Genomic DNA, 13234 nt, shown 5'->3' with positions numbered 1-13234 from the left:
AGTATGACCCTGACTGTTATCGTCTGAGCCAAATAGTCACACGGCGCAAGCGCGAGAGGAAAGCCGAAAATCAAAGATGATCGTCTCTATTTGAAATATATATATCACGGGAGAGTCAGTTGGTCTTACGAAATCAAAACAAATATACAAATGAACTGTAAAAATGTTTGAGCGGAGCCCCTGGTCGATGAAAAGACACACTTCCGAACACGGACATTTCAAAGCGCAGTCTGAGCTTCCTATTTAAGCAAAGACGGAAGTACGCGAGGGGTTACTCTCTCTTGCCGCTGTTTTGGAGTCTGGCTTGAGTCGGAGCGGGTGGGTTTTTTTCAGGAGGGAAACTTTACAAGGTTTACCGCGATTTGAACACGATTAATTCATTTCAGCTAATTACCTGAGCCAGTACAGCCATACTGAAAGGTAGGAACACACCTTGATTACGTAGCATGTTAATTTTATCGTCTTTTCAGATATTTTACCCGTTTCATTTTGCGCCATTTTCGCTACTTTGATAATGCACAAATGTGCGCCTTTCAGCACTGGCGTTCTTTGTCTCAGTTCTGTTTTGGATTATTGCTTATTCTTCCATAACATTAAACATCCTCGTTGACTGTTTCAAGGTATATATATTTAAGCGGTCCATGTAAGGCTTTGACGACTTTTCTGTCAGCCTGAATGTGCCCAAATCAAGTGCATTTGCGCCATTTTTGTGCTGCATCAGGCCGTGTCAGTCGCTAACTGCGCCTGTTGGTATACAGCGCTAGCACTATTCTGGCGCACATGAGTTAGCTTGTCCAGCTAACCGGCTGGTTTGCAAACCAAATGAGCTCTGGTCGTCCGTCAAGGTTTGCTTCCGTAGCAAGTTGGCACCAAATGAAGTAAAGATACGTCCGGCTCTTTTAGTTTCGAAACACCTGGCGCAACCTAAAGCAAACTTGGAGGGAATGGTTTAGACACTTGCCACCGCCGGCTAACTCTGCTAGCCAAATAGCATGCTATACATGCCGGTCTAAACTCTTTTAACCATATAATGCAGGGTTTATCCGAGCTAATCTAGGCACCGTCTCAAACCAACGAAAACATTGAAGTGCTGTTATAGAATAATGAGCATAAATTGTATTATTTTGTCGGTCGCTAGCGTTGTCATTGACTCTCTGTAGAGCTAATAATCACGAGTCGTGTGATGGTGTTGATTTGATTAAAGAATAAACCCCGAAGCATCTTGTCAGCCTTTGCATTGAAACCTGCGTTATGGGTCGTTTTATCATGAAGTGAATTAAAACAACCTCCTTTCATGTGAAGTATCCCAGCCATACATGAGATTTCCTGGTAAACCTATCTGTTGGCTGAGAAACTTTCGAATCAAATGATGCCCACGGGGAAGGCTTTATTGATCAACAACATTGAACGTATTATGCCGTGCTTTTAAACTTGTATTTATTGAACACTATTGCTTTACATTCACACAATCCCAATCTCACAGAGCGAGCTCACCCAAACTAGTGAAACTTAACCTAAATGTTTTCCTCCGAAGAAAGCCCAAACTTCCGGAACCTTAATTCCGTGGGGGGTGGGGTGGATGATGAGCTCAGCAATTAGTCCAGCTGATACTTGTTGGCTTAATGAAGAGTTATACATAATTTTAAAAAGGCCTTTTTTTTATAGGTATATGCTTCAATTCTCAGCTCATTTGAATTTTACTGAAACTTGGTTTTAAATGAGGGGCAGAAAAAACATTCATTTAGATTAATTCACCAAAAAATAAGTTGGCTTTTCATTTTCTGACTATGGATTCATATTTTAAGTTGTCACAAAAGGTCACGTGTGATCATTTGAAGGTCACTCTTGAATCTGTGTTAGTAGAGCACACTCGATTGGGGAACAGTTTCATGTACTTAACCTGTTTCGTTGCAGGAGTTCACAAATCATGTCTGGCATTGCATTGAGCCGGCTTGCCCAGGAGCGCAAGGCATGGCGGAAGGACCATCCCTTTGTAAGTTGAGTCTTATTATGCTTTTTTGGCTTCGTTGTGCTGATCTCTCTGCACTGTAGTTTTCCATCCTGTAGTTGACATTAATATTTTTAATGTTTCCACTATTCTCAGGGATTTGTCGCTGTACCTACAAAAAATCCAGATGGAACCATGAATCTCATGAATTGGGAATGTGCTATTCCTGGCAAGAAGGGGGTAATGCCTTTTGAGTTTTTTTTGTTGTTGTTTTTTTTCAGGGATTTATGACATTTTTGTAGGAATATAAAATATATTGCGTATAGATGTATTGTTTCACGTGCACCAGTATTGAAGCCAACAGCGACATGGGTTTAATTTCTAGAATACCTTAAGTCGAGTTGCTGATGGGGACACTACTGTTCCGTAGCTTGCACTGGGTCATGACCCTGGAGTAATGTAATATGAGTTGTCACCAATCAGTACATAGTCAATAATCAATAATATAGGCTTTAGTATTGGAATCTGCAGACGCGTATCAGGATGAGAACTGAAACGCTGTGGATCAGTGCTTCTGTAAAACTTTAAACCTTTATGTTTGGCTGCCGTGCTCCAGTCTTATCATCAAACCTGGGTGTTTTGTTGTTGTTGTTGTTGTTGTTGTTTTTAGTTCATTCAGAAGTGTTTGTTATTGTTGGTGGAAACTTTGTTACAAAGCTGATAAAACTATTTCCTTGTCAGACTCCATGGGAAGGAGGCCTTTTCAAATTGCGCATGTTGTTCAAGGACGACTATCCTTCCTCGCCTCCCAAATGTAAGTCGAGGTTCCTGATCTCACTGTTCATTCCCTCGGCCTCTGGCAGCTTAATAGATGGTCTGAATGACTGATGATGAGCTAAATATCAGCTTCTACTCTACATCCTGCATCGTTTCAGCCGGATAGTTAACGTCTGGCTTGTTTGATGGCTCGTGTCGGATGAAATCCTGAAGGAAGTAAAATGCCGTTTCATTCGCGTATGAGCTAAACGGTGAATGTCTGCACGCGATTTGAAGTCCTGCGTGTTAGAAATGAACATCACATTTCAGCTGATCCTCACAAATGCTTCAGGATCATAACGATGACGCGGTCAAACCCGACAACAAGGCTCCATTGTCATGTTCCTCTGACATGTAATGGATCGCAGTTATTAAGGTCACTTCATATCTTCATTGTGTTTCAGGTAAATTTGAGCCTCCACTCTTCCATCCAAATGTCTATCCATCAGGCACAGTATGCCTATCTATTCTAGAGGAGGACAAGGACTGGAGACCAGCCATCACAATAAAGCAGGTCTGGATTATTGGCTAAACTCACACATGCACTCGCTCCTCCTTATCTAGTCACAGTACAAATACTTAATTGCAATGATTAATGCTAGAGTATTTCTTGATTTTTTTTAAATGAATCTAGTCATCTAGTTCAGTCCATTTGAATACATCTGAAATACACAAAAACAACTTAAAATTTAATATCTGGTCCAAATCAAGATGGTGGGAGTTGATGGCCCGGGAGTTAATTGCCAACAGATATGATAAAAGCCGGACAAGTGAAATGCTGAGTCATTGTGTTTTTGTTTTGCAGATCTTATTAGGTATCCAGGAACTCCTAAATGAACCAAATATCCAGGATCCAGCCCAAGCAGAGGCTTACACAATCTACTGGTGAGTGATGATAGAGGTCACCTCTTCCCCTCTGCTCAAACGTCACCGCAGCTCAAGGATCTCAGAGTCACGGTCCAGTGTGAAAAAACATCAATTTTATTCAGTTTGAACTTAATTAACTTCATGCACACTGCTGCTGTAACTCCAGTCCAGTGGAGGATTACCAGCTGACATCAGGATGTACTAACATCCTGTGCTCATTTTGAGAACATCATTCCTCTGTCAGACTGGTCTCTGCTCAGAACTGTTGTTAAGAGTGTGAGTAGAGAACATGGCTGGAACTGTACTCGAAGCACCGCGCCGGGATGCTGAAGTTGCGGTGACGGCGCCCTTCATCTGGTGCCTCTTGCTTAATTTCAGCATGTGCTTCTACTATGTAGCCAAGGAGTTAGCTGAGCAACGTTTGGAGCCTTCCTAATTATAAAGGACCAATGCGGAGAATGATGAAAAACACCAAATGATTTGCTAGCACATGGAATCAGAAGCACTATTGATCCCTGCTGTGTCTAGTTAGCATAGCGTTGGTAAGAACACAGTCCACATGTAGGAAATGCTTTTATTCACATGAAAGAGAAACAGTTGGATTGTGAAGTTGAAACCCCCCCCCCCCCCAGGCAAATGACTGAACTCTTGTGTGCCCTAAAAGTGGACCACGCAAACTACTTGTGAGAACGTGAGCCGACTTTAGCTTGGATTTTTGTGGGAAACCGAACCAGCAAGTGGTAAAACTCTCCCAGCAGATGTACTCATCTGATTATCCAGACCGGGGGTTTTCTGTAGCAATCCACTTATGCCTCTGTAGGTGGTGATTACCTGATGTCAATGACCCCTTTGGGTGTCGGGTCAGAAAACACAGGGGGCTCAGACGCTCACACCACAGTTGCACACCTCCCCCACGTGGTGGCATCAGCTCAGCAGCCTGCAGTGCAACAAGAGTGAGTGGACTAGAGGTGGGAGCTGCCATCTGTCCTAAAATGTAGTAGATTCCTGAATCCTGGCGGAGACAGCCTCCAAAGGAGACAGGAGGAAGGACTGGGCAGCTATTCAGTGTGACGCAGCAGAATGGAAATGTCCTGGTGAGGGAATATGAACAAGAATGAACCCTAACCTTACCAACGCAAAGTTGAGCATGAGCACAGGGTAAATGGAGTGATTGTGCGTTTTCCTTGTGGCTTTCATTATAATTAGGCACCTGATGACTGTATACATGTATGCACTCACGTACTTGAGCGAATCGGTACATAGTCTGGTTGCTTTTTTCCAGGTAATGTTCTACATTTATGAAGTAGTAAGAACATTCAGTGGTCTCGGTCTTAATTCACATATCAAAACAAGTCGTCCAATACCTTGTGCAAAGCATCTCACTGTGTGTAGTATTGATCTTGCCCCTAATTGCATTTCATTTTATTTTCCAGCCAAAACAGAGTAGAATATGAAAAAAGAGTTCGAGCACAAGCCAAAAAATTCTCCCCTTCATAAAGGCGTCGACTCTCTCCACTGTGGCAGAAGGAAAGGGTTAACGAGAATCACCTCCCCGCTCAGTCACAATGAATGTGCTCCTCTGACATCGGGACTTGCTTAAAAGACTTCTATTTAAACTCCCCACATTCTGTGCCATCCGCTCTCTGACCTTTTTTTTTTTTTTTGGTTCTTAATCACCGGTTGGAGCATAATGCTGGGAGGGGATTGGTGCTTCAGCACCCTGGTCATTTCTTTTTAAACGTTGTCTTATGTGGTGCAAGGGACACAGCTCGATACCAGTTTCACCAACTCCATGCAAGCTGGTGCTCATCAATGTCCAAGGAAGAAAAAATGTCTTGTTTTATTTTGCTCTTTCAGAGTCAATTCCTTTATGTTTTCCCCCTTTATTTTCCATAAATGTAAAATTAGCTTGTTTCATTGTCAGTATTTCAACTGCTGTATAATGAATGGCACTTTTATACTGTTGTATCTCACTAGTGTCTCTAGATGGCTCTGTCTAATTCTCTTTCCCAGGTTTTCTATTCAGCATGCTGTAATATATGATAGACTCTGCTGCCTTGGCTGTCTTTTTGTTATTCAGAGTGTTTGCTATGGAATAAATAAAAATGGCCACAAAGACTAAGGCAGGTAGGCTTACTATTGTATCAAACTTTAAGGTTATATGGTGCTTTGTTCATGTATGTGTTGGCGTAAATAAAACTTTCTACAAAAGTTTTATTTTTTTCTTTCTCACAATATACAGAGTTGGGTAATGCAGCAAGATTACAATGTTTGAAAATTAAAGATTACGAAATGTACATGAGAAATTATCAATATCAAAAATAATTTGCAAACCGTACACAAATTCGTCACGATGCGAGCAATGAGAAGAAGGCTTTTAGATTTTACAGGATCGTTGCGCAAACAATTTAAATGAAAACGTTAGGAAGAGTATGACCCCTGTACAGTAAAACTACAGCCAATTAGCACAGCCTTCAAAATGACAAGGACTTAAAATATATACGTGTGTGTGTGTATGTATATATATATATATACAGTATATATACACCTTCAGTAAAAACTTCACTATCTTCATGAAAAGTACATTAATTTTCTGTTGACATAATTGTTCTGATGAGTTGTGGATATTTTGCTCACTAAATCGAGAACATCCGACTACTTTCAGTGAAGCGTTTACACCGTGCAGCGGTAGCGGTGTTACCTTGATGTACACTAGCACCTGTTGATATTTTTCCTCTCATGAAAACTCTTTATGCTCGTGTGTCGGCATCCACTTTGACAATCTCTGTTGCGCAGGGTTTGGCGGACACTAGGCTGGGCTCCAGGAAGGAGCTCAAGGTGCAGTATTCATTGCAGTACCAGGGAGGATCTCTCGTGGTGGAGGTGTCACTGCACAGCCAGCATCCAGAGTCTCCTTCAGCAGGACTCCCCGACTGGAAGCTGAGAGTTTTAGAGCTTCCCGCAGTTGACAGCGGAGATATGGTGGTCACAGCGTACGGGGTGCCCAGTAGAAAGGAGTCACACACTGGGCCATTTATATTGGTGTACATAGAGCCCTCCAGTGGCCCCCGGTGACCCTGCGGTGGACAGTCCCCCTCCTGGGCATCTAAAAACTTAGTTAGGGTTTCAATATGGAAGGTTTCCTCTGGCTGTGGCACCTCTGTGGTGTTTGCTCGTGCGTCCACCCAGCTCTATAATAACAGCCACGTTGAGACAAACTCATCAGACAAGCTTGTTAGATGTGGTACTGAGCCAAACTTACCTTAAAATCTCCCTGACACTCACTGTAAAGGGTTTGGAAATAAGGAGCTGGAGTCGGGATGAAGGCGCTTTTTCTCCACCTGGGAGTGCATGTGAGGAACATGAAGATTTACATGGAGAGGTGATAGGGGTTGGTAGGCAATCTGTCATGAGTTGAAAGCTGGAGAAGCGTCTAACCTCTTAACTTGAGCGTAACAAAAAATGACAAGGAGCAGTGCCACCACACACAAAGGGATCAACACTTTAATACCCAGTCTGGAGACAAACTCATGAACTGGGGGATCTGTTGAGAAGAGCGCCATCGTGGGTGAAATGGAGTTGGGAAATTTGAAAAAATAGAAAAAGTTTGGCCTGCTGGGCCTCAAAATGAAAGTGTGACTCACAACTCATGGGGGCCTCTGTCCTCCAGTGGACCTCGGAGGACCAGCCACTCCACTGCCCCTTGTAGAAGGTCCCAACAGGTCTGGACCTCACTCTGGCAGTGTAATCTGTGTCTGGCACCAAATGATTGTCATCATCATCGTCCTGAGAATAGGCTGCATTGTTGGTGATGATGTCAGATTGTGTCACCTGGAAGAGAAGATTTACAAGGGAGAGCACGGTCTTGCACAGCAGAATCTGTCGAATCTGTAGTTTGCAAAAGGGTTTTACATATATATATATATATATAGATAGATATATAGATAGATAGATAGATTAATAAATGGTTTAAGTGCATTATTAATCACACATCATGCATCACATTGCGGGTCACGCTGCACATGCATGGGAAATTAAGTTCGAAAATTAAGCTCTAAGTAATTTATAACTGCTAGTTATTGGTTTATGAAGTGTTTAAAATGTGACCGATAACCTGATTACAACCACTGATGAACCCTTTATCAGGGAAGACTGATTATAAAGTGGTACCAACAACTTTAGTGGGTGTCTGGACCGAGTTAGGAACATTTGCAAAGTTGCTTCACAGGTTGTTTTTTTTAATTCGGATCAAAATGGTACGGTATTCGTCTACATCTTTCACACCCTAGTATCAGATGAGTTCTCTGTATCAGCGGATGTGGAAGGTCACATATCATATTTCGCTATCGGAAAACTGAATGTCCCTAAAGTTGAAGATTGGTGTCGGTATGTCTTGGCTGCTCATATCGTCTATCAAGATAATCTTTTTAATTAAAAAAAAAAAAAAGTAATTTAATCAAAATTGGTTATTTGAAATAGTTTGAAGTGTTTAATATTTGAATTCATCACAGGACCAGATGCAAATTTAGAAGTAAAATACAATTAAGTAATCTTTTTAGCTTGTGTCCAACATGTCCATGTCTCATTCTAAGTTACAAACGGGGAAGTTATCGTCACCCGCAAAAAAAAAGACATTCATTCCACTGAGATGAGACGCGGAACAGCCAATGAACTGGTCAGATTTCCTCAGCTCAGAATGAAAAATCTTGGGGAATAATTGTTGGAATCTCTCCCCCCCCCCCACCCCCCCCGAGACTTCAAAATTTCTAATTTAATTCATGTAGACCCAACCTCAGAACTGCTCCAGAAGTGTCTCACACAGACTCTTACATTGTGGTGCGTCTGGTAGAAAAAGAGCTGATACTGGAGGCTGTTCTTCAGACTGGAGAAAGGAATGTCCTCGTAGGTGCTTTTCCAGGTGAAGCGGTGTTGACTCTGGTTGTGGTGCACTGTGAGGCAGCACGGTGACTTGGGTTTAACTGAGAGGAGAAAACGTTTATAGTCCAGGCAAACGGATCGCGTGTATAGAAAGCTTTAGTGGATGAGAAGCGCCCTTACTGTGCTCGACAGGTTTATATCCACCGTCCAGCTGCTTGCAGCTTCTGCCAGTGAGATTTTTACAGAGCGAGATGGCGAAGACATCTGTGTCCACTAAAGTCGTATAATCATAGTCGTCCTCATCCAGGCTGGTTATCGTGACAGAACAGAAGTAGTGCCCATCGGTGTTGACCAGCATGCACTCATTTGTCTGGCTGCAGTGATGAGAGGAGAGAAAGAGTGAGAGGGAGACGTCAATGTCACGTTCAAGGTCAACGTAAATGTGTGTCAGGAAACACGTTTAAAAAGCAGCAACCAAACAGAGTCTCACTCTCTATAAAGATGCGTGAATGTCAGCCAGTAGCGGCAGTGGCGTGATGCAGTGATGCTCAGGGAGCAGTTGATGGTGACCACATAGTCGTTCACGCAGTTCAGAGGGTTACCGTCTAGAAAAAAAAACACATCCACACTTACTACACAACCACACTCACGTGTGCACACAAACACACACACTCACACACAATGTTGAAATAATGTGTTTGACTTGCAATGCAAAAATGAGTCTTCTAGACATCAAATACTAAAAAAAACAACAACAACAACAACAATCCATTTGGCTATAAAACGATTAAAGAAAAATTCCAGATCAAACGCCAAAAAAAAAAACCCCGAACAAACCCAACAACATCCTCATGAGATTCTTGACGAAGGCCTAGAGCTGTAAAAGTTTTTGTAAAATTGCAAGTGATACATCACTATGATATGAAATAGTCCTCATTACAATTATACCCACTCATTAGCCATCACTGTTCATAAAAAGCACTACTACGAAGTATTACGTTCATCTTTCGTAAGAATACCAAACAGACCACAGGTTCCCCCACGGTCAGTTCTGAAGACCACAAAGGCTCGATGCGAAAGACATGATGTTGAATTTCTCATTTAAAAAAAAGAAAAAAAGAAAAATAGCGTCACAGACACATAACCTGTAATAGAATTCCCGTTCAAACAGAAGATGTTTGCAGATGCGAGTAGAATCTGGATTAGCATCCTCAGCACAGCGCCCCGGTCCATGTCATCTCACCTCACCCCAGAGGGCGTCTGCTCACACTCGTAGCTATCACTCACTTGTCTGTAGTAGGACAGGATGTGTGTGTGTGTGTGTGTGTGTGCGTGTGTGTGTGTGCGTGCGCGTGTGTGTGTGTGTGCGTGTGTGTGTAGGGCTTCAGTTTAACCAAACACGTTCACCTAATAAGCAAAACTCAGTCTCATTATTTTTTAATGTGGCAAATGCATATTTTCAGCCTTAAACGTTGTGTTTGCCGTCAAACTCAGTGTTGTGGGGCCCGAACTGTGAGGGATGTGACAGATGACGATTTAGTGCAACGGCAGCAAAACTGCTCTTTGATAATGATGTTTTTAAACATAAAATTCTTGTTCTTTCCAATTATTATTATTTTTTTTTTGCTTGTTTAACTATTCAGGTTATAGAATAAAGAAGAATTCTTGAACTGAGGTACAGCGTCAATGAAGATCAACAAAAGAGTTACCTAAAACAGGAATACTGTGCTGTAAACATGTTGTGCAACTTGAGGAGCAGTGACAAGATCAGCTCAAAGTTGGTTGCGTGTGCGTCTGCGTGTGTGTGTGTGTAGTGATTTTGCTGTAGATAACAGCTGGCATTGATAGTCAAGTTTGTGTTTTTTCCTCTGAGATTCATTAAAAAAACTAAACCGGGTTCGTTAGTCAATGTTCCTTATATTTTGTCACTCGGTAACTAAATATTAGGAACACCTCTGGTACAGTACAGCTCAACAAAAAGAACAAAAAAAAAAGAGCATCCAAACTGACAGCTCAAATAAATTACCATCTCGTTCACTCGGACGAAACTAAATGATATCCTCGTAGTCGTGATTGGTCCCAGAGCTTTTGGATTGTTATTTCTATTGAACATGTTAGGGCTTTTAATGTTTTCACTGATCTCTGTTTACTGCTCCGGTCTTTTATGTATCACTAAATTACCTCACGCAACCCCAGGGCCGGTCTTTGGTCCCCGTGAGGACTAGAGGTCCTGATAAGGTTTGGTGCGGACTGGGTATCTGGACTTTGATGCTTTTCTAAAAAGCTGCCGGAGACATGACAAATAAACACAGGCAACTACTCTGGCACACCGTCGCCTCAGGCTTTTATTTATTCGTTGAAGTCGACTGATAGCAGAGCAGAATAAAGTTCTGTTTTTGAGGGTTCTTACAACTTTGACAGTATTTGAATAGGAAACAAGTGACCACACCATGTCACCAGGTGATATTCTTGTCATAGCTGAGGTTTCAGTTTTATATGGGTCTCGCTCTGTAAAGAGAAGCCTATTTATACTTGCCAAAGCAATGAAAGAGCGCTTGTAATCAGCCATGACAATCTTGTGAAGTATTTTCAAGTCTTCATATTGCGCAAGAGCAAAAAAAAAAAAAAAAAAAAAAAACCTGATGTGGTTGACTCTCCGATGTTCTTTTGCATCTGATATGGAAGGTTATTTTCAGGTTTTTTGAGTACTATAGTAAAAAAAAAAAGAAAATATTTCCGAAAGATAAGAGACAGAGATGATAAGGAGCATGTCCGTGCCACACGTAGAAGTTTATACAGCCAATAGTAAATGGGATTTACCCGAAGATTTTTTTTTTCTCTGTAAAGGGAAGTATTGTTACTGTTAAATTTGTCCAAAAACAACTTATTTTAGACAGAATTAAAAATGTTAGTGTCACCCACATCAAGCTAACCATCACAACAGCAGAACCCGCCAGTGCTCCCGCCACTGGGTCGCCTCCCCCCTGCAGCATAATCAGTTGTGTTTCATGTGTTTCACTATCTTAGTTTTGTTTTTGTTTTGTTTTTTTTTAAATAATAACAGCTTTTGTAAAACATGATCCTTTTTTTTTCTTTTTTTTTTCTTTTTCTAAATCGATCTGGATAAGTTACGCCATTTGTTCGGTTAAAAACGTCTATTATTGCTTCACCAGAACACAACTAGAGAGGCTGGGGTATTCAGTAGGTCTGATCTGGCTATCTAGAGTCAAGAGGATTCTTCAAAAGAAAACCTTCCCAAAAACAGGCGACTCGGTACAATCAGCTGAGGTATTTTAACACGTCTCCCTAGGACATAAAAGACGCCCGTAAAAATTTCAAACTTGTAAATTTCAATGTATTCTATGAGTCTTAAAAACAGCAGCCGCAACACTGAGACTGAAGAGGTTGTTGCAGACATTAAATATCATCACTCATTAGCATTGCAGTCATAGTAATTGCATTTATACTCAGAAAAAAATAGGCGGCGTATAGTTGAGGCTTGTCATGCTAAGTAGAAATGTCAGTCTCATATACTTTCATTACAGTTTATTCTCTGCAGTCAAATATTAAAAATGGGTTTTTTTTTCCACTGTAGAAATGAGATATTGTTTCATGTCTTTTGACCTCCCCTAAAAAAAAAAAAAATTAAAAGAATTAATATCAAATGTGTGAAAATGAGTTTGAATGAAGTTCACCCAAAGGGAACAACACAGAATTTATGTGAATTTCTTCTTCATCTCTTTGAAATAATCAACCATATCACTGACATGTAAACAACAAATCAATCGTGTATAACATCGTTTAAACAAATACTATTTCACAACATTTCATGGTCTCCTCCTTTGCAGGGACGCGTGAGTCGTCACCCCTTTAGTTTGTGATCGAGGAGTGAAGAAGTGATGGAAGTGGTGACGAAGAGGAAGACAGATACCTGTCCCTTCCTCCCCTGAGACTGAACCCCTCGACATGTAAGAGTGCCAAGGTGAGACCGAAACAGAGAAACAGCTTTTTAGAGAAGTGTGTGTGTGTTTTTTTTTTTTTTTTTTTTTTTTTTTTTTTTTTTTTTTACACAAACGAGTGTCAAATTCAGGGAGAAGAAATCCAGAAGGAAGAAAAAGAGACTTAAGAAAAATAGAAGAGGAAACCACAGCAGCAATACACTCGACTCACCATCATTATGCTTCAGCCTCCTCCAGTACCTGTGGTAAACATGTCGATGTAAAGATTCACTACTCTACGTTCTTGTAACTTAACTTTCATGCACAAATGAAGCATCTTAATACTCAAAATGAGAGTGACGAGTTCTGGTCTTCAAACTGCATTTCGAACACCTCTAGCTTCACCATCAAGGGCCTGAGCAAAATGATTTTGGGGCTTCCTATCGCCATCAATAATATTCACCGTTAATTTACTTAATAATACAATTTCATCTCCGTTACTATAAAAATACTTCATGAACTTGGGGTGAAAAACTTATTATTTAATTCAATCCGCAGAGAGATTCTGATTACAGAGTCACTGTGTAAGCAGATAAATAGTTTTGGGAATTTAACAGCACAAATCATTCAGTTACTGTTTAGCAAAGTCAGTAGCTCCCTCTACTGGCCACGCAGAGAGGCACTAAACTACACAATGCTTTTGAGGGAATTCCGCACAGTTGTCGATGTGTTGCCTCCATCATCCCTCTTGTGTTTGACCCCCCCCCCCCCCCCCCCCCATATTGGT

The 13234-nt window shown here is 41.3% G+C and overlaps 2 protein-coding genes across 6 annotated transcripts; one reads left to right on the top strand and one right to left on the bottom strand.

Annotated features, from left to right (window-relative positions):
• Nucleotides 1-266: 266 nt before the first annotated feature.
• On the top strand, nt 267-5841 carry ube2ib (ubiquitin-conjugating enzyme E2Ib). Of its 2 annotated transcripts, none has more exons than XM_086195743.1 (7): nt 267-420; nt 1915-1993; nt 2105-2188; nt 2690-2762; nt 3169-3278; nt 3570-3649; nt 5065-5841. In XM_086195743.1, the coding sequence occupies exons 2-7, from the start codon at nt 1928-1930 to the stop codon at nt 5126-5128; spliced, it is 477 nt and encodes a 158-aa protein (XP_086051869.1). In that variant the 5' UTR covers nt 267-420; nt 1915-1927; the 3' UTR covers nt 5129-5841. The 2 variants fall into 2 exon arrangements, with proteins under 2 accessions (XP_086051869.1, XP_086051870.1); XM_086195744.1 differs by having other exon boundaries at nt 297-318.
• On the bottom strand, nt 4306-13191 carry LOC147239487 (interleukin-21 receptor). Of its 4 annotated transcripts, XM_086195735.1 has the most exons (9): nt 9655-9767; nt 9000-9114; nt 8690-8883; nt 8462-8610; nt 7276-7462; nt 7070-7175; nt 6894-6972; nt 6333-6822; nt 4306-4722 (listed from the first exon to the last, which is right to left on the bottom strand). In XM_086195735.1, exons 1-8 carry the CDS (start codon nt 9740-9742, stop codon nt 6382-6384), a joined length of 1359 nt encoding a protein of 452 aa, XP_086051861.1. In that variant the 5' UTR covers nt 9743-9767; the 3' UTR covers nt 4306-4722; nt 6333-6381. The 4 variants fall into 4 exon arrangements, with proteins under 4 accessions (XP_086051861.1, XP_086051862.1, XP_086051860.1 ...); XM_086195736.1 differs by lacking the exons at nt 4306-4722; nt 9655-9767 and adding an exon at nt 12680-13191 and having other exon boundaries at nt 5632-6822; XM_086195734.1 differs by lacking the exon at nt 4306-4722 and having other exon boundaries at nt 5632-6822.
• Nucleotides 13192-13234: the final 43 nt, after the last annotated feature.

This window comes from Aulostomus chinensis, chromosome 23 (genome assembly GCF_037954235.1).
Source record: "Aulostomus chinensis isolate RoL2024-O1b breed Wild chromosome 23, RoL_Achi_v1.0, whole genome shotgun sequence".
Lineage (NCBI taxonomy): Eukaryota > Metazoa > Chordata > Actinopteri > Syngnathiformes > Aulostomidae > Aulostomus > Aulostomus chinensis.
This window is presented reverse-complemented; position numbering and strand designations above follow the sequence as displayed.

Coding starts and splice junctions, on each gene's coding strand:
- ube2ib (XM_086195743.1), top strand. CDS start 1,928: ATGTCTGGCATTGCATTGAGCCGGCTTGCCCAGGAGCGCAAGGCATGG. Junction 1,994..2,104: donor GGCGGAAGGACCATCCCTTT/GTAAGTTGAGTC, acceptor CACTATTCTCAG/GGATTTGTCGCTGTACCTAC. Junction 2,763..3,168: donor TCCTTCCTCGCCTCCCAAAT/GTAAGTCGAGGT, acceptor ATTGTGTTTCAG/GTAAATTTGAGCCTCCACTC.
- LOC147239487 (XM_086195735.1), bottom strand. CDS start 9,742: ATGGACCGGGGCGCTGTGCTGAGGATGCTAATCCAGATTCTACTCGCA. Junction 8,884..8,999: donor TTCACGCATCTTTATAGAGA/GTGAGACTCTGT, acceptor TCATCACTGCAG/CCAGACAAATGAGTGCATGC. Junction 8,611..8,689: donor ATATAAACCTGTCGAGCACA/GTAAGGGCGCTT, acceptor TTCTCCTCTCAG/TTAAACCCAAGTCACCGTGC.